Here is a 27,496-nt window from a genome sequence, read left to right on the forward strand (position 1 = left end):
AAGAATACGGTCAGACTGGGCAAGAAAAATCCTGCGGGCACACACTGAGCTTTTTTCTGGAAGGAGAGCGAAGAACCTGTTGAAAACCGTTTTCGAGTTCCGTGTGACACACACTCACACTGCCTGCAGCTCGGGAGGAGGAAAAAGAGAAAATGTGCTTAAGTGGAAGAAATCTAAAGGAGACGACTCTGATGCTCGCAATGGTTACAAGGTAAAGGGCAGTCTAAGCAAATCCCCGATGTGTCAGAGAGGACAGAAAGCACACAATAAAGGTGGGAAAGTCTCTGAACAGTCACCTGTTAGGATCTCAACACCGAGGAGGCTTTATCTTCACGTCCACAAGCCGACGGGAGAATTTCTTCTCGGGATAACACTTCGGTTAAAGATGAAGAAAAACAAGACAAAGTTGACAACAAATCCCCATAAAAAAAACAGGAGAGTGTGTGTAGATGTCCCGGCAGTAACTCTTCTTCTTTTTGGAGTTAACGCAGACGGTCGGTCGGTCGGTCGGTCGGTTGGTTGTGCCCCTGTCGCTGCAAAAGTCTGAGATCGAGATTGAAGCGAAGTGGATCCTCCCACTCCTCCTGCATGCATGGCTACACTTTTTTTTCATTCCCCCCATTCACTGCCATTGGGATGCTATTGGAGCAGAGTACAGTGCGCTGCACACAGTCCAATAACAACACACACACACACACACTTTCTCTCACACACACTTTCTCTCACACACACAGTCACAGAAGAGTAGAAAGAGAAAAATGATATTTTACGCATGAAGCCCGGATGGACACTGACACAACAGGAGTATAATAATAATAATAATAATAATAATAATAATAATAATAATGATAATAATAATAATACTACACTCCAATTTAATTCTGCGCGTATTTCTATAATAAAGCCTTCTCTGGATTTTTTTAATTTTTACCTCGCTTTATTATTTTTGGAGCGAGATAAAAGAAAGACAAACTCTACATATTCATGTTGAATTATTACTGTTATTATTATTATCATCATGTTGTTGTTTCTCTTTCTCTCAGTGGTGATGAGACAGATGAGCATCACGTGCTTTCTCTGCTCTTTGTGTATTGTTTCCAGTGGAAGCTGCTGTCTCCTTTCAGCTGATGCACCTGGCGATGAGCGGTGATAAGAGCGCTGAGGACCACACCGAGCCACGGCTCCCCGGTCAAGAGCAAAAAAAAATAAAAATAATAGTAACAGTGTATTTCATTTTTTGCAGGAACAGCAGCTTTAACCCAGAGTAAAATCAACCCAATCTGAATACTTGTAAACACCACCATTGTGAACATATCTATGTATCGCTTGTGGCTGTTGGCCTGCAGGGTCAGAACGTGAACACAACTCAGGAGTGATGTGTACATTTCTTTATCAGGACGGGATCAAGACGTTTTTGGAAGGTGCGCAGGGCTGCCGCAGCACCGAGGCCTGTCTCAAACTGCTAATGGGATTGTGAGCTGCTCCTCACGTCGCGCTGCGTGAGAGGCTCATTGTTATCTTTGGAAAAAATCTTACAGGCTCAGGCAGGATGATGCAGGGAGAGTGGACACATGGAGGAAACGTATTGTGCATGTCTATATGCTCAGATCAGCTCAGGTGGAATTTATTATAACTATACAACTGAGTCAAATAATAATAAAAAAACAACTACCTGCTCAATTGAAGATAATACAGACATGATGGAAAATGTAATAATAATAATAATAAAATTAATAGTTGCTGCACATTATCTAAAGAGAAAATAAGTCATTTTTTTTTATACGAGGCTACCTTTTGCAAGAAAAACACAAAAAACAAACCAAAAAAGTAGATCCACAATATTTTTTACTCAATGCTCCATCGTCTCTCTGCAGTGTTTACCTTCACATCCACAGGCCTATAGCTGCGTGTTGTTCCTGGTGTCCTTTGTGAAGCATCAAGGCGATGACCTGTAGCCCAGTTTGGAAAACAGAGAGCAGACTGTTGGCGTTGCCCTCTGCCGTTCAGAGAGAGAACAGCTGCAGTCATCTGAAAAGATTCAGGAGAGTCAAACACACTCAGTACTTTCACATATTGTCACATTTTTCAGACATCAGTGCATCACACACACGTTTAAAGCAGAGATGAATATGTTATAAACACTGAAGTTTTAATATTTCTCATTAAAAGACATATTTACACGGTTTCTGTTCAAATCAGTCCACTCATGAAGTCATTTTCCCCCTTTTCCCCCCAGCGCTTCTAACAGCGTGGGGTCAATCACCGCCTCGCAGCATATTGGATTATTTTAGCAGCATTATGAGCAATACAATATAATCAATACATTTTTAGAAACATGTATAAAGCCTGTGTTATCCCCTTCCTCCTCCTCCTCCTCCTCCACCCGCTCTGCGGTTATCGGCCAGGTCACTTGTGTGAATGAGGACATCAAACATTCATTCAATAAATCAATCCGCCAACTTTTTAGCCGGCGGTGTTTTAATGAGCCTCTGCGTGCGTGCGTGACAGGCCCTCCCTTCTCGCCTTCCATAAGGCAGCAGGTGTGCACCAGCACAAAGCTCCCCTAAACTTTAGCAATTGACTTTTAAAGTAAGCAGAAGTGTTGCATCCATCGGAAAAGGTAAGAAAGAGATCATTATACAGCAATGCGCATTCCTGCAGGCTCTCCAGTCTGCTGTGATTTCGATTAGTGAGTGTACAGACTGTGGATATTGAGGCAGAAATGGTGAGGATTACACGCTTTGAATGCAGGAGAAGGAGAAATGATTGAGGGAGAAGCGAAAAATGTGTCTGAGCGGGAGAGAAGTTTAAAATAGCGAAAATCTGAATGGGGTTTGGTGCAGTGAAATCAAAGTCGGCAGATTTGAACAGAACGCAAAGTTTTTAAGAAAACGAAGAAATTTGACTGATCACAATTATAAGTGCTAATTATTTCAATTTAAATAAATGTGTCATTAATGTGAGTCTGCTCTGAAGGTATTTTAAAAACGCCAGTTGAATAAAACTGACCTTAAATCAACAAATATCAAAAATAAATGAAATGATATCACGACTTCGTTAAATCCAGATCTCATCCAAACAAACGCATCAATCAAATTATAATGCAGGCATCAACGTATAGACAATTTGTCTACTTTAATTACATTTACATCACGCTGTTTATAAGCCACGCAGGATCCATTCATTTTCCAACCCAGTCAGAGAATAACTCACACCACCCCAACGGTGTCAGGCCGCGGCCCCGCAGGCTAATCAGACTGTTTCCAAATGACTTAAAATAATCACCCTCAACGCAAAAACACATATTAAATTGAATATGCGTGCTGCAATAAAACACTGCATCTGTGTCATATTTTATTTTATTTCACTTACAATACTTGAAATGTGATTTTTTTTTAATTACGCATCAACCAAAACGCACCGATGCGCATTTTAAAGTGAGTGTAAATGAGAAGAATTCGCTCCACATCCTCAGAGGAGGAACAGGAGGAGAAAGACATAATGGCTCCCTAAATTGCACGACTGGAGGACTTTGATAGTTAACTCACTTTGATCTTTTAATGAGTCTCTCTAAGCTCTCCATGATGCTCTTTTTAAAAGCTCGAATGAAAGAAAGAAAAAAAAAAGAAAAAAAAAAAGACGCAGGCTCCTTTAATTTGTTTGCATCTTAAAATCAGAGTGACACTGTGCAGCAGCAGCAGCAGCAGCAGCAGCAGCAGCACGGAGTCTGATGCTAAATACAATGCTGTTTGAGATTGCTCTTTCATACTGGACGCTTCTCTGTGAAATCATCTCTGTGGCTGGAGTCACCGAGCCGGCTGAGCTGAGCTGAGCTGAGCAGAGCGCGCCTGGATCAACAGTGAGGGCTTTGACTGAAGGTTTGCACGGCGACGACTCGACTGTCATTTAACCTGTCTCTGCTGGCTCTTCGTGTTTTCTGCAGTGTTTTAAGTCGCTTTTACGCGTAAAAAAATGAAGGTTGCTTAACTCTAAAATTTCACCCAGCGAGCCAACAGCTGTAATAACAAAATAAGGTACGAGACAGAGGGCCCCACAGGCCCGAGGGCCCCTGAATACTAAAGTAGCCAATAACTACTCGTTTTTGATTTCACGTTTTTAATTTGAGTCACAAACTGGCTCCGTTTGATTTTGTATAATTTTTAGATTTCCTATAATCTCTTATTCACACGCACTAAATGCTTAATTTCACAGAGGCACAGCAGGATAAATAAATAATTATTTACACCACATCTTCTTCCTTTCACTCACTCACTCACTCACTCACTCACTCACTCACATTTCTCTGCTCTTATTCGCCTGAACAACATTTTACTGAGACAGGCCAAAAAAAATGATACTGCAGGATAATCCCAACTCCCCGGAGGATTAAGCCAAAGTATAATACAGCTCTGTCAACCCGTGGCTAGATTTGTTTATGTTATGATTTATTGGATTCAGCCTTTTTTTTTTCTTTCTTTTTTTTTCCCACTGACAAATTTATTGAGTTCTTGACAGATGGCCTGACAGAGCCCGGTGTGACAGCCAGCTGACATACAAGTCTGAAATGTGAGTCTGAAAATTGTTTAGCTGCATTTGTGTAGTTCTTTAAAATATGAAGAAAATCTGATCTGAAGTTTAATTTAAAATCTAATCTAATCATTTGGTCATAATCCCAACCTGCTATACATGATATAATGCTTAAAAATACAGATGCAATGATGCAAATGGTTCTACCTGCAGTTAGAATCATTACTGATATAATCTAAAGAAAGCATGGCCATATATACTTTTAATTGAAAACCATAATGCATGTAATTTGTTAGATTTAATAATAGCAAAGTAGCCTAAAAGCAAGAAATTAGAACAGACAGATGGTTTTGGAAATCTAAGAATCATGTAATGATTTTAAAGGTGTATTAACAGTTTACTTTTGCTGTCTTTTGTGTAAATAATTAATCAAACTGTTTTAATTTACATGCAGTCGAGGTAGGGATGGGCAATATGGCCTTTAAATAATATCCATATATTTTTAGGCTGTATCGAGAGACACAATATATATCTCAGTTAGGGGTGTCTCGATATTCACGATAACCGCGATAATAAAAAATGAAAAATTGATCGTGTTAATGATGCACGCGTGATATGATCCTGTGAGTAATCCAGGAAAACATGTTAGGCTTCATGCATCTTTTGTTCGTGAGGTCATGTGGTTGCTTATTCACCAGTAATTGAGTGTAATTTTTCTTTTCGTTGACTTTTTTTTTTTACACTTTCTCTCCACCTCCCTATACTCATATTTCGTGGGTAATTAATTTGTCAAAAAAGAGACAAAGCAAGTAAAAAATGTAAAGATAGGTTTGACTGCAGGCATTTTTTTCCCTTATTTATAAAGATATCGTGATAATATTGTCGTCATGAATTTCTAAATGATAATTGTGTGGTGAAAAACTGATACGGCGAGAACTCAAATCTCGATATTCTAGAATCTCGTCAGAAGCACTTAATAAATTCTAGGACTGGGCGACAAAATGAAGTATCACGTTATTTTTGATCAAATCCTTTGATATCAATATTGTGATGATATTGTAGGAAAGACTATTGGTTGTTCCACAAAATATTAAAGGGGCACTATGTAACAATTTGCTGCAAGTTGCATGTACCAACCAATTATTTATTGGCCGCATGTGAGGAGATTTTAACGTGACGTGAAAAATGAGACCTTCCCCGTCTCTCTCCATTGCCTGTAAGTCTGTGGACGATTTGCTGAATGCTGCCGGACTGTGGATTTCTTTGTGAAGGACTCGGGTCGGATTTTCCATGACAGTCCAGAGGATGTGACTTTATGCATGTTCTCAAGTGCCTCGTCTCAGAGCCTCTCTCAAGAGAGCAAGAGCAGCTAACATTAGTTTAGAAATGGAGCCGGCTAACATAAAGTAACGACCGGCTTCCAGCACAACACAGTAGATCCACAGAGCTCCTTTAACACCGTGAGATTCTCTGATAAATAATCATCGGTAACGTGGGCAGAATGACTGAGTGGGTATAGGCAAGTATCAGAACAAGTAGAACAGTGTGGTGGGTTCAGAAAATGACATCACTTTAGTGTTATGCAACCTTTACAAAACCAGGAAAAGAAAACACTTACGTCATTTCACCATATAATGATATCAAAAAATCTAAGACAATATACAGTCTCAATTCATCGATCGTGATATTATATCATTATATTGCCCCGCCCTGAGCTGAGTTATGAATGCATGTGAAGTATTAACTTACAAAAACTACTGTTTAAAGTCCTCCATCCCCTGTTTGCTAAGTTTATTTACATTATTCCGTGTAATAATTAAGACTCTTACTAAGTAATATGACACTTTTATTATAACAAAAAAGAAAACAGAATATTTCCCATAACAAGTGAATTAAAATCTCTGAAAAGTCAAACAAGCTAGAAGACATTTTTGTTGAATTCATTCAGATTTTTGTCCATTCCGTTCCTCCGTATCATCATTCGTCACTTTGTCCTCAGAAACAGCGCGGTGTGGTTTTAGTGACGCAGCAGCTCCTCTGATGACACTGATCCAGGATGAAGTCAGATTTATGCACCTGGTCCTCTGACTCAGTCTAAACACACATATCACCTAACAGTTACATCCAATGCCGATATTACCTGAAGCCCCTCAAAGCAGCTATCTGAATTACAACACCTCCCCCTGCTGGACACAACTAACCAGTACAACTTACTCTGCTCCTCCTAACTATTCTAACTAACAGACACGCTGATCTAAACTAAAAATTGTAAACAGGTGGAGGAAGGAGAATTACATGCAACTCACATAAACAACGTGTTATTGTTTGTCAAACATTCAATGTAGTACAAAATACTGGATTTGTGTTCTTGCTGTTGTATTTCATGTCTCTGTGGTCATACAACTAAGGTCAGTTTCATCATTCATATCAGACTTAATTTAGTTTAATCCCTCTTAGGGAAAATATTGTTATTTTAAATAGTGTTATTTTATGACAAATATGTACATGCAGAATTTCAGCTCATCTGTATTTCATATCTTTATTTTCCAGTTTAATTCCTCTGTAATTGTGTTTTTTAGATGAGAGTAATAACAGAACATTAATATAAACACTATGTCTGATGTTTCTACCCCTGGTTTATGATTTAAAAAAAAGAGTGATATATAGAAACTCATCCAATGTTGTCTCATTAAAAGAAAATATAAGTAAGAAATCCATATGGAAAGCAAGGATTTTCTCTCAAACCTATTAATCGAAGCACTTTTACTTTAAAATGCCAAATGATGTTACTTTACCATAAACTGAATATATTAAATATAACTTGAAAACATGTTCCTTAACAAATTATTTGTATTTTCGCTTTTTCAGTTTTGTCCGCTCTTCTTTTATACTGTTGATGTGACATATTAATGTTTATCGTCAAAAAGTTGTTCTTGTATTGTTCTTGTGATGTGTTGCACTTAACCTTTTTGTTCTGTGATAAAAAGTATTATATATCACAAAACCAGAATAATATATACCTAGATTTTTGTTTCAAGTTTGTAGATGAAAATATGTCAGTATGAACATTCAGTATCATTTTTGCAGTAATAACTTACAATGGTTCAATGTTCTGCATCTGCGATGAGAAACATTTATAAAGAACAACGTATTAAAGTTACAATAAAAATACACATTGTTATCTTGTAAACAAACATGAACAATATGTTTTTTTAAATTCATTTTTCATTTCATTAATTCATTTAACCTGCCAAAGTAATGTGCTATACAAAACATTTTTTTAAATATAATTGTATTTTTTGCAGTGTTGTATAAAGTACCTAAAAGTCATACTTGAATAAAAGTAACAATATGGTAAATGTAAATGTACTTAAGTATCAATAGTACAAGTAAAAGTAAGTTATACATATATTTACATGTATGTATATACTTTATACTATGGGTTGACCGATTAGTGGCCTTGTCGATTATCGGATTTATAATCCTAATTTTTTTTACCTGATTGTTGATAAATAAAGTAATTTAAAAATAGGCAACTTTGACTCTGTTGCAACATGTAATCTACAAAGTAATCAGTAACTAAAGCTATTAAGTAAATGTAGAGGGAGAAAAGTACAACAGAACAATACAAGAAAATAGAAATACTCAAGTTAAGTACAAGTACCCCAAAATTGTTTTGGATACATATCTAGTATACTTAGTTACATCCATCACTGATTTCTTGTTATATTTTTGTAATAATGGGTCATGTTTTAAATATTCCCAGTTCAACAGACAAAAGAATGAAATAGAAAGAAAGAAATAACATATTTTTCATGTTATCATAATTAATTTGATATGATTTGCAGCGTGTTGTATTAATGCAAGTTTTTTTTTCTCCATAGTTTTTCATTGTAAAGTCATGAAAACTAAAATGTAAAGTGAATGAGATCTGCATTGTGTCATATAATAATAATAAAAAAAACAAATGAGTATGTCTCTTTTTTCCGAGGGATTATTTTCAAAACATTTTTTAAAACGTCTTTTCAAAGTTGGGTCCCAGATGGCAACAAATGATACGTTATGAAAGCCAGCAATAACAAAATCTTTTTACTCTGTGATGTGGGGATCTCCCCTTCCCTTCTGTTTTCCTTCACACACAGGCGATGACCAAACAAGTCTTCATGTGAGCTTAAGCTGTTCAGACACATGAGGAACAACTTACTGCACGGTCATTTTAAACTAAATTACACCGTGGTCTCTGAATGTCTGCAGGAGACACACGCCCACATGTATCTGTGACTCTCTAACTATTGATGAGCGCCAAAAGAATCCTAAATCTTTCTCCAATGAGGACCATTTAAAATCCATCACAGAGGTGCTGAGTGGAGCAAAGATACAGAAACAAAACAAAAGACTTTCGCAAAACTTTGGCTCATGTGCATCTGAGGAACTAATATTATACCGTCATGTCACGGCGGGATACATGGCATTTGACTGTTTTCATCATTAGCAAAAAAAAGGGGTCTCAGCCCAGGCAAGATTTGCAGCGCCTTTCGTCAGACGATCATGTTATTCAGTGGATTTGTCTCTGCAAAAATAATGTTTCCTCTGACACAAGAAGACGGAGGCTGCAGGAGGCCAGGAGCATGATTTTAGGATGTGTGCCATTAACAATAAGCGGAGGCCTTCGCTACCCGCTCCTCATGTGGAATGCATAAATTCTGTGCCTGCTGAATAAATCGCATGTGCTCGCAGACTTTGTGGCTGAAGTAGTGAAAGATATTCTAAATACAACTACATATATACTGGCTGTGATGCAGAGCTGGAATTGAATGGCTCAAACACATATCTGTAGAAGTTGGTTCCAATCCATGAACATTGATAGAGACAAAACAAAAAAAGACAAATAAGAAATTAATCATCGCCGTTGAAACAAAATATGCAGAACATTCAGCTTCCTAGGCCAGCAGCAATAAACCATCCTTATAATCAGACATCTGTGTATGTGTGATTCTTTTTTCTCTGTCTCAATAAAACATGCTGGATGTGTTTTGTGTGTGCCGAATGTGCACATATATGATTGTGGGTGTGTCATTAATAGGCTGCACATCAGAGAGAAAGGTAGAAAATCCACCAGATGTTTTGCAGCTGGGTGGATCTGGTAGTGAAGATCTAGACAGCATCTGTCACAGGCGAACATTTCTAATCTGTCCTGAACATTAGGCAGAGAGCACTAAAAACCCATCACTGGCCGCGTGTGCTGCTCAGTTCACAGTGTGCAAACCACGGGCTCCGAGAAAGTTCAAAATTAAACAAGAAAAAAGTCATATTTATCAAGCGGGGCAGTAAAATTTTAACTACGCTATTCCTGTATGATTTCTTCTCAGCTCGTCTCCTTCAAGTAGAACGTGGCTGCTAAACTTTAAGAAATCATAACAAGGGCTAACGGGCTAACTGAAGTTATTAGGGCAGAGTGCCTGAGGCTAAAGACCAGCGCTTTGAACTAGAGGTCCAGCAGAGCTTAGTGAGGTCAAGATCTGTCAAGCAGCGAGCAGAACTAACATCACAATGTTCTGGACAGACTTTTGCTTCAAAGAACTTCAGCTGTGCATTAAAAAGAAAGAAACAACTATGCACTACAGCTACAGTACCCACTTCCATTTAAATTTAAGCCCCATTCAATAAATCTTTGGTGTTAGATGTTAGATTGTTGTTGTTGCTGCTTCTACAAGATGTTTCAATAGAAATTCAGACAATTACATTTCTGAACCACATTTCTGAGCTAATTAGAACGTGTTTAGCTAACATTCTCAGTCTGGAAACTGTGGGAATTGCTCCAAGCTGACCTAGATGGTCTCGAGATATTCCCCTTCCTGGGTTCATGTGCCTAGTTACCAGTTGGTCAACCTCGTGCCCTGTGAACTGACCCTGTCCTCCCTCCGAGGTTTGAAAGGAAAAGAAACCCAATCCTCCGGGGAGCGCTCCGACTAACAAGAAAACTGCTGGCCTGAATCTCTCAGAAGTACTGTGTTTTCCCACTGGACCACTTTCAGCTTAATAAACATCTTAACTAGCCAGAGGTCCCACGGGAGCTGCTGGGAAATCCTCTGGGCAGCCAGAGCTCAGGAGCTGGCCCTTTATTGCATCCAGGTGGCTGTTAAAAAATGCTGGCCGGCCCTAAATGTCCAATAAAATGCAAGTGGCACCTTCAGGGGTGGACAGGGTCAGTGCACCTGTCTGTGGACGAAAGCTGCACTCGCTCCCCCTTGTCCAATCAGTTTGATGTCACACTCCTATGTTGTGCCACCGCTGTGCCCAGGGAAGCATTACTGAATAGGCCTATCGGACACAGGCACCATGACCCCTAGGGCTTAGGTCAGAGCCAAACAGATCACAAAGAGATGGGAAAGAGCGCAAAAAATCTCAAAACAACTATAAGGACACTCAAAACGACTATACAGAGACGCAGAATGACTACAAAGAGATGTAAAACCACCACAAAGAGTTACAAAATGACCATATAGAGTCACAAAAAGTCTATAAAGACACTCTATATTACTAAAAACAGACTCAAATTGACCACAAAGACATGCAAACAGACTACGAAGTTGGGCTGCAACTATTGATTATTACCATTATCAATTAATCTGTCAATGAGTTGTTGGATCGATGTTTGCCAAAGACCAGGATGATTTCCTCAAATACCTTTTTTTGCCCACAACCCAAAGATATTCAGTTTACTCCTATAGAAGAGTGAGGAAACCAGAAATATTCACATTAAGCTGGAATCAGACATTTTTTGTCTTAAAAAGTACTCAAACCAATTAATCGATTATCGAAATAGTTGGTAATTAACAGTTGGCAACTAATTGTTAGTTTGATTCATTGGCACTTTACAAAAAAATTTAAAAGAATCCCCAAAAGATACACTATGACTACATAGAGACACAAAACAACTACCAAGGGAGAGAAAATAATTGCAGAGAGATGAAAACATAACTGTAGAGAAGCAAAAACAACACAAAAATATGAAAAAGAGCATTAAGAGACAAATCCAAACAGCAAAGACAGAAAAAAGGCTCAAAAGAGACACAAAAGGATGCAAAATGACTGCAAAGAGCCACAAAGCAACTTCGAGGAGAGAAAAAACGACTTATAAGAGACACAAAATCACCACAAAGAGACATAAACAAAACTACAAAGAAGCAAAGACCACAAAGATGCAAAACAACATCAAAGAAAGACAAAATGACACTAAAGACACACAAAACAATGTAAAACAACATCAAAGAGTCACACAACAACTTCAAAGTAAGGAAAAAGGACTTGAAAGAGACACAAAATGATACAAACAAAACCCCAGCAAAGAAAAGACCACAAAAATGCAAAACCCCAGCAAAGAAAAGACCACAAAAATGCAAAACAACAGCAAAGAAAAACTAAATGACTCGAAAGAGACACAAAACTACACAAAATGATACAGAGTCACAAACAAAACTACAGCGAAGCAAAAAGACCACAAAGATACAAAACAACAGCAAAGACTCACAAAACAACTTCAAAGACAGACTGGAAAGAGATACAAAATGACCGCAAAGAGACACAAACAAAACTACAGTGAAGCAAAAAGACCAAGAAGATACAAAACGACAGCAAAGAAAGACAACACGACTCTGATGTGACACAAAACGATGCAAAATAACAGCAAAGACGCAAAAAAACAACTTCAAAGAGAGATAAAATGACCATAAAGAGACACAAACAATTAGTAAGTAAAGCCAAATGATCACAAAGATGCAAAACAACAGCTTACAGACACATAACAACTACAAATGATGCAGCCATGGTGTTTGTAGTCTTTTTGTGTCTCTTTCAGTCTCAGTGTCTTGCTTCTACGTGGGGAGGGGGACATGTCTTGGCCCAGGGGCCCGTTGTCTCATAATTCGTCGTGTTAGCCCCATGGCGGCTTATATCCCAAAAACATCCTCTAAAATATCTGAATGCGTCGAGGCCCTTTTCTTTTTACCAAGATGTCATCCTGTTGTTTTAACGCACGACTAAGTGGTAAATTAGGGCGATGCTGGTTGAAATCATGTCCAATCACCTCCTGTTTGTTTACGACTACTTCACACGTATGTGAACGGTGGCAGCAGCCTCCCTTCATCTGTCCAGCCTGGTCGCTGTCCACAGGAAGACTTAATTGTCCCACAGGTTTGGACGGTGTATCGGGCCTTTGATCTGACTTGAAAGGAGTTAATTGATTTCTGTGTTACGGGCAGTGTTAGAGGGACGGGAAAAAAAAGATGCATGCTGGTCATTTCACAACATGTGCAGGAATATCTGAGAGAGAGAACGAGAGGGAGAAAGAGGAGGGAGGGAGGGGATGAAGAGAGAGATCACCTCACACCCGACTCCATCCCTGCTCAATTACAATAATTTGACTCACATGGGCTGGCCGCCGTGGCAGCGAGAGAGGGGAGGAGAGCCGCTGTGTGGGGGAGGAGAGGGGATCCCTGTTCTGGGAGATCACTCATCTTACCTCTAGCTGAGGTACGAAAAGACAGATTTGATGAGCGACTCCCCTCGGAGTGCAGCCTGGGGGCTTGTTAAGGTGGTGGTACGGAGAAGACCACACGTCCAACCTCCCACTTTACATCTCCAACGTTCGATGACATCAACATGGAATGAAGAGACAAGAGACTGGTGGAGGTCACTGGTAAATGTTAGTGTTTCACTGCCTACAACTTGTGTGTCTCTGTACAAGCTTATTCATAAATTGTACTTTCAAAGCCTTTCCTGCTTAAGGTCATGGAAGGTTTAAGCTGTCCCAGCATGCACCAGGCTGAAGGAATCACATTAGAGAGCAAGATTTCTGTTTCCTGTTTTTTCTTGTTATAAAAAATTAGACATGGTTTTACATCTTCTGACAATGTGATTTGCTGCATCACCTGCCTGTGAGTCTGTTCACCATGGGTCCAGGTCTGGTCTGGACCTGCTTTGACAGGCTTCCTGCCTTCACTCCTTCACCTCTCTCTGTCTCTGGTCACCCCAGCTCAGGGGGAAACAGGGCTGTCAGAGGGAGAGTGGCAGGCTAAGCCTGTCTTAACACAGCACCTCAAACCACCTCATAAATACAGGCTTCCTTTTCCAATTTCCAAGCAGCCCATCCACCTCTGTCTACATGCTTACACACTGCTCCATGTCATGTGCCGGGGTGTGAGTTTAAAAATGACCACGGGACATCTGGCGGACCCACAGAGGGTGGGGCTTTGATGTGCTGCTCTGCAGTTCAGCTCAACTTCGGCAGAGCCAAAACCTCCGAGCAACACTGCAGAGAGACTGAGGAGCATAAAGTGGGCCCGGTAGGCTAGAGATAGCAAGGGAGTTAAAAAGATTCTCCATATGTGAAATGCTTAGAGACACACAACAGCCCTCGGTTACTCCTCTTGCCTTTAAACTGCTGTGCAGCTTACAGACAAAAAAGCTTGTTTCCATTTTAATTTTAAATTGTGGTCTCTGAAAATCATCATTATTTTCCCTATCATAAAGCGCAGTGAAAGGAAAAGTGAAACCATGTGAGGCAGCTGTTTGATGGGCGATGCTGGGCAGGGCTCATGAGGGAGCTGTGGTTCTGAAAGCAAAGATTGCTCGCTGCCCATCTGGAGGGTTTGGCCGCACTGCTTCTCTTAGCATGAATGCAAAACCAGCGATTAGCTTCATCTAAACACTCACATCTGACCTGCAGAGCTAACGTCACGCTCTACCTGCTGTCCATATCTGATAGAAGCAACACTTTGACTGCTGGTCACACTGAACACAATACTGACGTGTTATAATGGAGGTTCTGCAGACAAAGGGCCACATTCTGAAAGGATTAAACACTTTTCATGAAAAGACCAAAAGCAACACAGCAGTTGTTCATATTACTACTTTTCAAGCTCAGCTGAAGTAAATCTTTTTAAAAAAGACCAACAACATACACACTTATTTAAAAGTAATTTAACTAAAGAAGCTTGGTTCTGTTTTTAGCAAACAATACACAAACAGGTAGAGTTGTATTGATTAATCAATTAGTTGTCAGCTTTTAACGATTTTTGATAACCCATTAATCACTTTGAGTCATTCCTTTCAGAAAAAATGTGACAATTCTGATTTCTTTCCTCCTCTATGACTTAATATCTTTTGGGTTGTGGACAAAACAAGACATTATTCTCTAATTTCTGACATTTTATAGACCAAACAACAAACCGATTAATCAAGAGAAACAAACAACAGATGAATCAACAATGAAAATAATCGTCAGTTGACCTACTTTAAGCTAACTGTTTCAACTTCAGTTGTGCATTTGTACAAACTATTTTCAGCTGCTGATTTGGCCCAAGTGAGAATTTACAGCAGCAGGAGTAAGTACGTGGAATGGAAAAGAAGCGACCTGCTACTCTGTGTAGTGGTGCAGCACTTTGATGTGATTTTAATAGTTTTTGGGCAACAATCGAGCCTGTATGGCTGTTTCTTATGTCAGATATACAACGGCTAAGATACATTCATTGTGGTTTTGGACTCAATGGGATTTGTCGATAATAGTGCTGAAATGTACATTTAAGTACAAGTACATTTACTTGAGTACAATTTTGAGTTACTTTACTTGAGTAATTCCATTTTCTGCTACTTCATTCTTCCACTCAGTTACATTTGGGAAGCAAATATTGTACTTTTTACTCCACTACACTTATTTGATAATTTTAGTAACTAGTTACTTTCCAGATTGCATCCTGCATTAGAGCCAGAGGAGCACATTTTTACACTAATTTATTTTTTCTGCAATCGGATTAAAATAAAATGCTGTTTCCTTTTGAATGCTGTACTTTTGAAACTTAAAACATTTCATATCAGAAACTTAAGGACTTTTACTCAAGTACTATTCATATGGGTGAGTGTCACTTTTACCAAAGTAATGTTTTAACATGATGTCTTTACTTTTACTCAAATATGACATTTGGATTTATTTTACAACACTTTTAATGACAAGAAAAGTATGAAAAATTCCCTTTCCTTTATGATACACTTGATTTTTGTGATTCTACTTTTAGATTATTTTTAATCTATATTGTTTTCGATGTAAAGCACTTTGTTACAAAGGTTTAGAAAAGTTGCCATTTCAATAAAGTTTTACTTACCTACTTTCTTGTGCACCACTTAAATAAATATTGTTTTAATTTCACACATCACTCAAAATGACATCATACACTCTCTGCTGGGTATTACATCCAGTCTAAACACTTGAAGCTGTGAAAACATTTGAAACTTATTAGTGATATTATTAGTAGTCAGAGTTTTTCAAAAGAGCAATGGTGCAAAATGAAGAGCTAGCACAGCGCCACCTTCTTCTTGTACGGTCTCTGTGCGTGAATCTGGATACATATGGAATACTGTATATATGCACTTTCTGCACAGCAGGGAGGAGGGCTGTCGGAGCCTGTCGCTGTGCTCTAGGGCATCACTGACATGAGTGTCACCTTCATGAAGGAGCGTGAAAGCTGTTCCCTCTGCACAGGATGCTTCAGACCGTCGCTCTGATTCCAGCAGCAGAACAGAGGAGTTAACGCAAGCGCTTGCAGAGGGTTGTCATCTGCTGTACGCTTCATTTAACACCTGTGAATGCCGAGAGCCATTAGGAACTTTGGTCAGGAAAAAAAAAATACCTGCACTGTTAGCTGAATCTGTAAGTTCACAAACTTAGCAGGAGGAGAGTCTAATTAACAATGAGGACATTAATCCGTTAATGAGTTTCTGATACTAATTACACCTGCAAAAATGTGCAAATGGATTCTGACAATTTAATTAGTTGCAAATGACACATGTGAGCAGGAGTGAGAACACAGTGATGTTTTGGTATCCAAGTGTAAATTCTGCTCCTGGATGTGGCAGCAAAGTGGCAGCAGGGTGTTGTTTGTTTGTTTGTTTGTTTGCTAAAGACAAACATATTCATTTTAATAAATAAAGATTTATTATATTTTAGATTATCAGAAATTTTGGGGTTTGTGGATATTAAAATACAAACAAAAACTTCAGGAAATAGCCACATTTTCTGCATTTTTTCTCCAAAATCATTTACCATACAGCCACAGTATATATAGAAATAACATTAAAACTGAAATGTAATGGTGTGTGTTTTTTCTTAAAGACCAGACCCACTGGAGGAGTCACTGCTGACATGGGTGGGCGTCTGGGGTAAAAGGCTCCTGTGTCTCAAAGCTCTGCTCGTTCTTGCTGCACGCTGCTCATGATGAACTCTGTGATGGAAAGATGCTTCTTCCTGGAAAATGAACGTCAGAGGGGCCCGTGTGATGAGGCTGCTCCTCTGTTCACTTTTGTCCTCCCTGACTGCTACTCACTGTCAGCACGGCCCTGATGAGCAAAGTGTGAGTCACAGCGAGGGATATGAGTCCAATTACTTTAATTTATTCTGAGCACAACTTGAGCAACACTTCCTGAGATAAACAAGAAAAAAACACAAATTTAACACATTATATCTAAAATTTAATGTCCTTCATTAATTACATAATATACAGCTGCAGTCTATCTGGAGTTTTTTCTTCATTTCATTAGTTCACTATTTTACATATTATCCCTTTAGTTCATCTGTACTGTTCCAGTCGTTGTGGTTCTCTCTTCCAGGTTGTGAAGGCTGGGTGGAAAGTTACACAGCAATGCTTCGCTCTGTGGTGAAGTTGTATTGAAACTGCAGGAGATGAAGGAGAAGAAGAAGTACACAGTGATGAATATAAAACATTTTGTGAAAACAGAACAAAAACATCACCAACCTGCACTATTTTAATAATCAAACCCAAAGCAATAAAGCATAAAATGCAACAATGAAAATGTACATTTCATTGTAGATTATCATAAAGCACCAAAATAACAAATACAATAAAAAATAATATAATTTAATGTTTTTCCCCCACTATGAAACTAACAGCCAACATGTAATATTACAGCAGAGTGATTAGTTGGTCGTCCACAATGAAGTTTGAGAAAATACAAACAAACACTCCCCCCTTCTGGCACACCATGGACATGACTCTTTAGCAAGAGGGTTTAAACATTCTTGACTTCTGTGGCAAAGCCTGTATTTTTTGTTCTGTTACACTGACTCTATAAATCATTATTTTATATAGTCCAACTGCTGGTAACCTGCTGGGTAGAAATTTCAAATGTTGATTTCAGACGTAGAGCTGTAACAGTTAGTTGATCAAAAAGGAAATTAGTTCCCATCTATTTTGCCAATTGATTTATCGTTGTAGTCAAAAACATTTGCTGGTTCCAGCTTCTTAAATATAAAGATCTGCTGCTTGTCTTTGTCAATTATGATAGTGAATGCGTGAGTCCAGATTTTAGGACTGTTGGCTGGACAAAAGAAGCAATTTAAAGACATCACTAGGCGTCATTAGGCTCTGGGAAAACTGTTATGAGCATTTGTTTTGACATTTTGATGGCACAAACTCAAACATGAAAAATTGGGGTTAAATCACTTTGAGCCCAGATAAAGACCTACAGACCAAAACATGATCCAAATTAATAGTGATTTCTTTTAATGAAATAAAACTCGAGTTCCTTGCAGTAACATATCCAGATGTTACATTTGGGAAAAAGAGAGGACTGGTATCAGATTGGTATTTGCTATCAGCACATACCCTGACTAAGGGTATTGGAATGTTTGAAGAGAGAAAGTTGGATGGGTGCATCCTGAAAGCATCATCAGTTATCAGACTACTACCGAAAAAGGAAAGCTAACGTAAAAGAAATCAACACTGCATTTGAATCTTAACAGCAAACGACTTTATACTTGTGAATTTATCCGTCCATGCAGCAAGATCATTTAACTTGACAGGACATCTTGACATAACTTGGCTCAGTCTAGAAATAAGTAGGCTGTAATTAATGTTGAAGGATGTGAAACAAGTGGACAGTGGTGTGTTTAAGATCAGTTACTTCAAAACAGACTTGTTATAGTACATTAATTATTAATTATTACTAATATTAATTATTACTTAATATATAATTTTATTTTTTGCATGACTATGGGACAAGACAATAATTAAGCCCATACATACTTGATACTAGTGGAATGTAATTATGATTTTACATGAAACAAGCTTTTTGTGAAAGAAAATGGCTTCATTTTATCTAATGTAACATAATTTACCAGCAAATTACTCAGATTTCCTGACTTATTGAGGCACAAAAGATATATTCACGACCAATTGAAGAATATATTATAAATCTGACTTTTACAGCAAGATGATTATTTATTTTTCCAGATCTAAGATTTTAAATCTTGGCAGGCACAGAACTTTTTGCAGCGTTTGACTAAATACAATGAATTTTCCAAATTTGAGTGTTTAAATCCAAATTAAAATAACTGTTTAAAAGAAAGACAAAGAAAAGTGTCTAAAGCAATTAAATCATCTAGAGTAATAACCAGTAAAAGTGATTAGCTGACTATCAAACTAGGATTTTGTTGTGGGTGTTGTTCATGGTTTACTGCTCACTTCAGCAGTTAGACACTTGTATTACTGCCACACAGCACTAGGTGATGCTGTATGATCACTAAAATAAGTTTCCAAATCTCCCACAGAAGCCACGGAGCCACAATGGCTCAAACCGGGTTCTCTCAAAATACCACCTTCCCCGATTTTCATCTAGTTGGGGAAGCTGCAAGTTACCCAAAACCTGTCACATCTCACAAGCCTGTTAGTTGTGAAGAAATTCAGGCCCCCCACCACACAAAAATCCAGTCTCAACATCTGGCACAGTAAATAAATAATCCTGTGTGTACGTGTGCGTGTGTGTGTGTGGATGTGTGTGTGTGTGTGGATGATGGATGGGGGAATGGGGTGTTATCAGGGAGAGCATGTATCAATGTCTGCCAGTTTTACACACAGGCTGACAGGACAGTGACACACTAGAACATGGGCGGCAGTCACCCAGACGAGCCGAGCTTCATTTCCTGTCCCTGCTCCACTGCCAAAAATATGTGACATGTTGTCTTCATTAATTCCACCTCTATTTGGAGCTCTCCCTCTCACACCTTTCACATACCCCTGTACACTACTGTCCCTCCATACATTCAACACACACACACACACAGGCGCAGAAGCACACACACACACAGATAACTTCTTACTAACACTGAAAGCCCATCATACATAGGTGCTAATGAAAATCTTGTCATGTGTGCACACACACACTTCTCTCCACCCTAGCATACTCCCTCTGAAAATCATTAGCCAGCCGCCAACAACATTTTTCAGCAGAGCAAACTACATAAAGATGTCACTTTAAATCGCTTACTAATTAACACTTAAAAAGACACAAATTAGATATGCGTGGCTAAAAGCAATTATAATATCCGCAAGTTTTGTGAGTCATTTGGGAAATGAAAAGAATGCCTAATTGCTGGAACCAACATCATCCGAGACACGGCTTAAGTGATGCCTGTTAGGAAATGGGTCTTATCTACAACTGTGGCTGTGATTACAACAGTTTTCCTCAATTACATGTGCATATGTATAATTCTAGAAAGTACATCTCTTTCATGAATCTATATTTTTTAATGGGTTTAGAAACGAGGCAATTAGATTCTGAGCAGAAAGCGCCTCTAGTTTCTGAAGAGGGAAAGAAAAAAAAAAAGTCCCACAGTCACGCACAGACAGTGACCTCTTCTGGACAACAGAGGGAGAAAATGCTTAACAACATTTAGAAAACTGCGGTCCAGTCTCAAACTAAAAACTACTTTTGCTGAATTTTAATTTGGTCGCTCTTTTGTGTTATATTACAAAGAATGAACTGTCACTTCTGCAGAAGTCTTGAGTACAGAAAACATGGTGGGTATTATATTTATAGTGTACAAATGAAACCAGACAAAGAAAAGAAAAAGACAATACTACAGACACGCATCATTTTCTAAAAGAAACACCTCCGCTGTCCAACGTCCGACGTGTTTGCAAGAACATCACCGACTGTATTTCCTCTCTTGTTCTGCAGATATCATCGGGGTATAATAATAAGAGGAGAGAAGTAAAAATAACACAATGGTGAGGGATGTTTCCACTTGGAAACTAATTATCAAGCTAAGCTGTGACTTCATCCTCATCAGCCTGGCCCCACCATTAATCTTGTGCTGTCGTCCACTTCACTAAATCCTGTGTGTTACACTATCTCACATTTACTTCATCAGCTCCAGCGCGGCTGTAATTAATGATTTCTCATGCCCCTTCCCTTCCCTTCCCTTCCCCAGCTCAGCTCACCATGTGTCCTCCTGCTAATCACACTCTCGGAGAAGAAAGGAAGGAGGAGAGGAGAGGAGAGGAGAGGAGAGGAGAGGAGAGGAAGGAGGAAAAAAAAGACAAGAGCATATAGGATGAGCAGCCAGCCTGTCTCCACCCTGGAAAAACACACACATACACGCCATTAATACCTTCGCTGACAATGAGCTTCATTCAGATGACCATATGACAAGATGGCGACTCTGTGTGATTTGGATAGTATGTGACAGAAGACAGAGGCAGAGTGCAGAACAGACACCCGGTTTGATGAGGGAGTGTTTGCTCTGTAACACATCTCAAACCCAACAGCACCTGTTCTTTTACAGTGGTCTGTCACTTCCTGGCAGTTCTGATACCAAGATACCGTGCTAATGAGAGAGAAGGGGGGTTGTCACTCTCTTTAAAGCGCACACACACACACACACATGCACACACATGCGCACACACACACTGACTCCCTTTCTTTCTCTTCCTCTCACAAACACATGGGCTCTGAAGAAGGAGCTGCACACAGATGATTTTCTTCCTACGAATGCCTGCAGGCTACAGTGTTTCATCAGAAATGGGGAGGACTTTGTAGTGCTTTTATTTGCTCTAAATGATCTCTAACTTTTTCACCACTGAAGATGAAGCTGATTGGAAAAAAGTTAAACATGCAGAGAAGCTCCTCGAGATCTACAGCACTGTGCGAGATGCTAGATTGAGCTGTTTGAGAGGAGAATTGGGGGAATAAAAGTCAAGTGTTTTGGAACAGGAGACGAAGCTTTTAAGAGAGAATGGCTGCCTAGCCTGGCCATGCTTTTATTCAATTGGGGCTTAGTGGAGCCAACAGGGCCTCGCTGTCTCAGACACTTAATTACAACCCCAAGACCGTTTGCTTTGCATTCTGGGCCAGCGGCGTCAGCGGCAGCCGAGCGTTGCAGCCTCTACTCACTTCCTCCTCGATCTCTGCCAGGGATTTGATCGTAATGCCCATTAAATTGACTTGCTGCATCTGAAATCAAAAGCAGGGAGAGGAGGGGGAGGGGGGAGAGGAAGAAGAAGAAGAAGAAGAAAAAAACACACAAGAAACATGGCGGTTAGGCTCATGGCTAAGTAAGCATGCTTAAAATCTTTAATCCTCTCCCTCTTGGTGTCAATACAAACGGGGCTATAGTGACAACCGCCGCCAGCCAGCCAAATGGACTGCATTGAGCCAGCTCTGCCTGACTGCACGCATTCATCACTCAGTCTGAAGGAAAGGAAAGGAAAGGAGAGGAGTGGAAAGGAAAGGAAAGGAAAGGAGAGGAAAGGAAAGGAAAGGAAAGGAAAGGAAAGGAAAGGAAATTAAAGACAAGGAAGGAGAATAAATGAAAAGAAATGAGGAATCGGAAACAAAGACAGGACAGGCAGGGAAAGGAAAAGAAGGGAGAGGAAAGAGAAGACAAAGATAGTAAGGGAAAGACAAGGAATGGAGAGCGAGAAAAGGAGAGAAAAGAAAAAAAAAGATAGGAAAGGGCAGAGAGAAAAGGAGAGGAAATGAAAGGAAAGAGGAGGAAAAGGGACTCATGGCCACATACTGTAAAAAAGGACCAACTATTGTGACCATAACAAGCAATAATTTACACTTTGTCACAACTTTTACCTCTTTGGGGTTTTGAAAGAACTTCTCAGGGACCACAAAGGGCACATCATCCAGAGCTGCAAAAGTAAGTAAAAACAAAGTTTTAGGTTTACTTTCATACAAAAAAAAAGAAATATTACTCCCTATTCTTGATCCTGTGTACTTCCACAAGACTAAACGTGGGTTTATAAAACAGCAAAGCTATCAACATCCCCAGCCACCCTGACACCTCCCCTCCTTCCGTCTATGGAGAGAAGATGAAAGGCTTTTTTATTCTCCGCTGTATCTGAGCACCTCCACTCTCTCCTCCAACCCAGCCCTTTCCCAACCCTCTTCCAGTTTAATTACTCTTGATTATTCCCGATTCCGTCTTGTCTGAGAGATGTTCACCTCCGAAACAAAGACACACTCACACTAGGCACAGAAAAGCGGAAAGAAGAGAGACAAAACATTCACCAGATATCAAATTTGCATGAAAATAAGCCACACTGTTCAGCCGGCAAAAAGTGGATTGAAATGAGGACTTGCCAAGAGCGTGGTGGTATAATTAGCATTTGACCAAACAAACGAGCTTCAACAGAGCTATAATTAAGCAGGCCTGTAATTAAGTGTATGCCCTTTATCATAATGATCGTGGTTAAAATGGTGTGATGGCTGCCAGTTGATTATTAATGGTGTAACCCCGTACTGCATGCATCCTGCACTGGAATCAAGGTGTCACGACTGTCAGGCTAGAGAGCAGCCCTTTGTTTATAAAATACATTAGGGCCCAAATTAACACAGGGTGACAAGGGACACAAAGCCTCCCGTTTCCAGACTGAAGGGAAAACTGCAGCTGCTCAGCTTCATTAAAAAACTCCCAAATCTGGAGGCACAAAACTTGCTGCCGTTGGCTTCGACAGGAGCCCCAAATATCAAGAGGCCAAGCTTCCAACTGGTGTTCTTTTACCCACAGTCCATCAGGCCGCTGGCACAGGAAAAGGAACTCATAAATGTAAGCCGAAGCTGTTCATGAGTCATCGTTTTGGAGCTGACACTCCTTTTGGTCTTTCCTGTTCACAGCAATATTTAAAAGTATGAAATTCTAAAGTATCCCTCACTTTGACACTTATGTGACTTGCTTTCCTTTCTTGGTTATGGCACAGATCTACAGTTTGGCACTTTCCGCACAAGTACAGTACAATGTGATCTTTGTAATCAAGCCATGACCCTCGTGACCACAGGAAAAGCTTATTTAGTTCCTCAGCTTGCTAGTTGCTGTAAGAGTCTGTACTTTGAATTTAGTTCAAATAACTGCTAATTTCAGCATGCTAACATGCTCGCTGTAACAGTGCTTACAAGCTGATGTTGAAAGAAAAGTTCACCCAAAAAAATCTAAATTCAGTCATTATCTACACATTCATTATCATTTATCTATTTATGTTTTATTCATCGTCATTCATTTTAAGCCATTATCTATTCACCCTCATGTCAAGGAGAGAAATTTAATGATCTAAACTGATTTGAAAAGACATTATTTACATCCTTGACAATGGTCAAACCCACTTCAAACGGGCTGTGTGCTAAAACTTTTAGCTTAGCAGCAGTATTTCAGCCTAAAAAAAGGTGTAAATAACATCTTTTCAAATCAATTTGGGACTCTGAGCTACCGGAGCTACCTGAGCTGTATGGAGCCATTTTTTGTTTTGTGTATTTTTTTTTCGAATGTACTTTACTCTACATTTTAAAACAAGTTACCCCAGCTACTTTAGTTGTTTAGGGAAAGCTGCAACACTGTTTTGCTGTGAAGCTCCAGAAATGTGTAGTGGACTAACAAACTTCGCCTGATTTTCCATCTACATGGGAGTGAAACGGCCACAAAATCATTTTCATGGTAAGCTGACTTGTAATAGGGAGAATGGCCCCACCTAAGCAGTAAGATCTACCCCAAGAGGTGCGTAACTCTTTGCAGCACTACATCACACACCACCAACTATGGGTCTTCAGCTAGCAATGAAAGAAAGCTAGCTTGGCATTCAGAGAATGGACATTATTGCAAAAGTAAACAAAGGACGTTGACAAGAAGCAAGAGGATGGCAAGAGTACATTTCAGACTGGCTCTTAGTCATTGGCGAGAGCTTTGCGAATTAAAAGGCTGCGAGACAGACTAGCTTGCTAGTTTTTGATCATAAGCCCTTTCAGTTGACATGGTTCTTTGGTTTTTGACGCCATCTTTGCCGGTCAACAAATGCATGTTTAGAGCTAACCATTTAAAGCTGTGGTGTAAAAGTGAATTACACTACAAAACTTTAGAGGTGCTAAGTCGCAAAAATATTGATTCTTGTATGATGTTGCTTTAACTTTGCAAGTGTATAGCCAAAGTATTGAGGAAATTGAAAGTTTGGCTTGACGGATGAAAAATGAAGATATCACTAATGTTACAACAATTTATTCTGAGGGGGACATGAGGCAATGCCACATTCAATGAGAATCCATCCAATATTGAGATAATTCACTCAAAATGACAAATATCAACATCATGGCACTTGAGGAAAAGTCAAGAAATCACCTAAGTCATTAGGATTCATCGTCTGGGAACCATTAATCTGTGAATGTCCAAGTTTTCTATCAATTCCTCAAATAGCTGTTGAGATATTTCAGTCTGGGTCAATGTGGTGGATCAACCAACAGACGGACCTGAAGACCAACACTGCCATGGCTACAGGGGAGTGCAAGGAGAGAAAGCTTTAATTCTGGCTCCTTTGGCACTCACCAAAGGCCTGTTCGTTGCCTTGGAGCAGCAAGCAAACCAAGGCAACTGGGTGGTCAGAATGACTTGTTCAAGCTCATAAAAACAAGTGAATAAACACGCACCACTGTGTCGCTGGGAGCACCAACACCAGGCACAGATAGGCCAGGAGAATACATTTGAATCAATAGCCAGCAATGGGAAGCCAAGATTGTAGCTGCTGATGGATCTGCGTGGCCAGGACAGATGAATGCACACAGCTGAAGGCCAGAGAGTTTCTTTATTGCTCAAGGATTACATTTAAAACCAGATCTCACTTTGTATTCCTCCACCATCTATACTGGAGAGGCTATCTTACAACCAGACAAATGGAGAGGCACGGCAGATGACTTGGTGGTAAGAAATGGATACCATGGAGAAACAAAAAGGTGCAAAGGGCAAAAATAATGTAAATCCAATCTTCTGACCAAGAATCCCACTATGAAGCATGTTCTAGCCGCTCAAATGGCCAGGCTACAGTCCATTAACTCATGAGTGTATTGCAGTGTAGGGAATTGGGTACTTATTTGGCATAGTATGTGAGCGCAGCCAATATGAAAACATCTGGCAGGAATTTTGGTACAATGACTATGATTATGATGATGATGATGATGATGATGATGATGGCGGTGAGCGCAGAGGTGGCGTTAAGTAAGGAGGACCCTGTGGCTTGAGTGATTGTAGTGTAAAGAACGGAGTCAGCACAGGGCCCGTGTGGATCATTGCCTTATTAATGGCTCCGTCAGGTGCGATGAGCAATGGCTGCATTGTCATCTCCAGCCCCTGGGCACAGATGAATGGCTGTTTCAGGGCGGGAAGGGCTCCCTCGTACGCTGGGCTGAGCACTAATCCCTCACTCTTCCATTGTTGGATGCACTGTCACCCAGGACTTCAGCAGCGCCATACATTGCATTTCCAGGGATCCAGCAGACATGGCCATGCACACAGGCATACATACACACACATAAACCACACCGAGTTGTGCTCCGACACTGACTGATGGAAAAATATGCGTGGGTGATCGAGCATACCCCATATTACCTGAACCACAACTCAAGAGTAACACTTTAGGAATGTTGATGAACTTTTATTTTACACTTCACTAATTCAGCAGAATTGCATTGATCTCTGTCTAGTATGATTACTTGGGTGAATCTGTTTCGCACCTGAATTAAGTGAGAATGTCGCAGTCAGGGCAATAACCTCTAAGTGCGACTGAGAATCTACTACAACTTTTTACTCACTGATAGAGCTGATTTCTATTGTTTAATACCATAAAACAATAAGAAATAATAAGTAAAGCTGCTTTCAAACTTAGAGCTTGTTGTGGAACCTGCTGTATTTCATACTCCAAACAATTGGATGTTGCATTTTCTTTTTGTGTAGCCAGGCTAGACATTGCAATACCTTTCCTGTCGGTGTGACTCTCAATTTGAGGCGGATTCTTTATGCAGACCATGGAGATGCTATTCTAGTTGCAGACCCCGCTCTCTGTCACCTCTGCAGATAATGGTGAGTAGATGAACAGAGAGCTGGAGGAGGACCCCCTATGCCCACTCACAGCCCTTAGCCCCGCTCTGACATGAGAAATAGTGCCCAGGCCTGACAGCATCTCGGAGACATATTGTAGTTTATTTTGTCGCCCGGGCATGCCATCTGTGCCATTCCAATAGAGGGTGTGTGTTCAGGCTGCTGCAAGAGAGAGGGCGCGAGGCTCCGGGTCCCTCAGTAGCTCTGCAGCCACGGCAGGTCATTAGTCAAATTGCCTAATGAGAGAGAATACAAATGGCCCCCTACCCTGACAGGAGGAATTTTGGAGGTGTCAGAGCTCCTGACCCGTGCTATGAGAACAGATGATAGCGAGTTGCTATTTTCAGATTCTTTTAATGACTATGGCTCTATGAAACCCATTCTTTTTCTTTTATCTTTTCACTGCTTTTTCAAGCCCTCTAGACAGACGACTGAAAAGGAAAAAAAACTTTTTAATGCATTAAAAATCTCACTTGCAAAAGTGGAAGTGTAACTTTTGAATTATTTAAATGTTTACTGGGGAGTCAATTAACATCCTAAAAAGCGTATAGCATTGATACTAAAATAGATCACGCAGTAAAATGATGTTGAGGGGTTCTGATCATCTATTTTTATTTGTTTCTGCCAGCTGTGTGCAGCTCGTTTCCCCAGTCTCACTGTAGTGTGTGCAAGCTTCCGTTGCAATTCTCCTGACAGCAACTCGCTTAGTTTATACTAAAATATTAATTTCATCTCACCCAAATTTAAATAAAAAATGTA

The 27,496-nt window shown here is 39.8% G+C and overlaps 1 protein-coding gene across 3 annotated transcripts in view; it reads right to left on the bottom strand.

The window, feature by feature from the left end:
• Positions 1–16,949: 16,949 nt before the first annotated feature.
• LOC140996117 (multivesicular body subunit 12B-like) overlaps positions 16,950–27,496 on the bottom strand; it is a 38,726-nt gene continuing 28,179 nt past the window's right edge. For all 3 annotated transcript variants that reach the window (XM_073466380.1, XM_073466378.1, XM_073466379.1), the window contains 3 exons: positions 22,462–22,517; positions 21,772–21,831; positions 16,950–17,251 (listed from right to left, as the gene is read on the bottom strand). In XM_073466380.1, the coding sequence (XP_073322481.1) occupies positions 17,210–17,251; positions 21,772–21,831; positions 22,462–22,517 (158 nt within the window). In that variant the 3' untranslated portion in view covers positions 16,950–17,209. The remainder of the gene's footprint in view (positions 17,252–21,771; positions 21,832–22,461; positions 22,518–27,496) is intronic.

Source organism: Pagrus major, chromosome 5 (assembly GCF_040436345.1).
Source record: "Pagrus major chromosome 5, Pma_NU_1.0".
Lineage (NCBI taxonomy): Eukaryota > Metazoa > Chordata > Actinopteri > Spariformes > Sparidae > Pagrus > Pagrus major.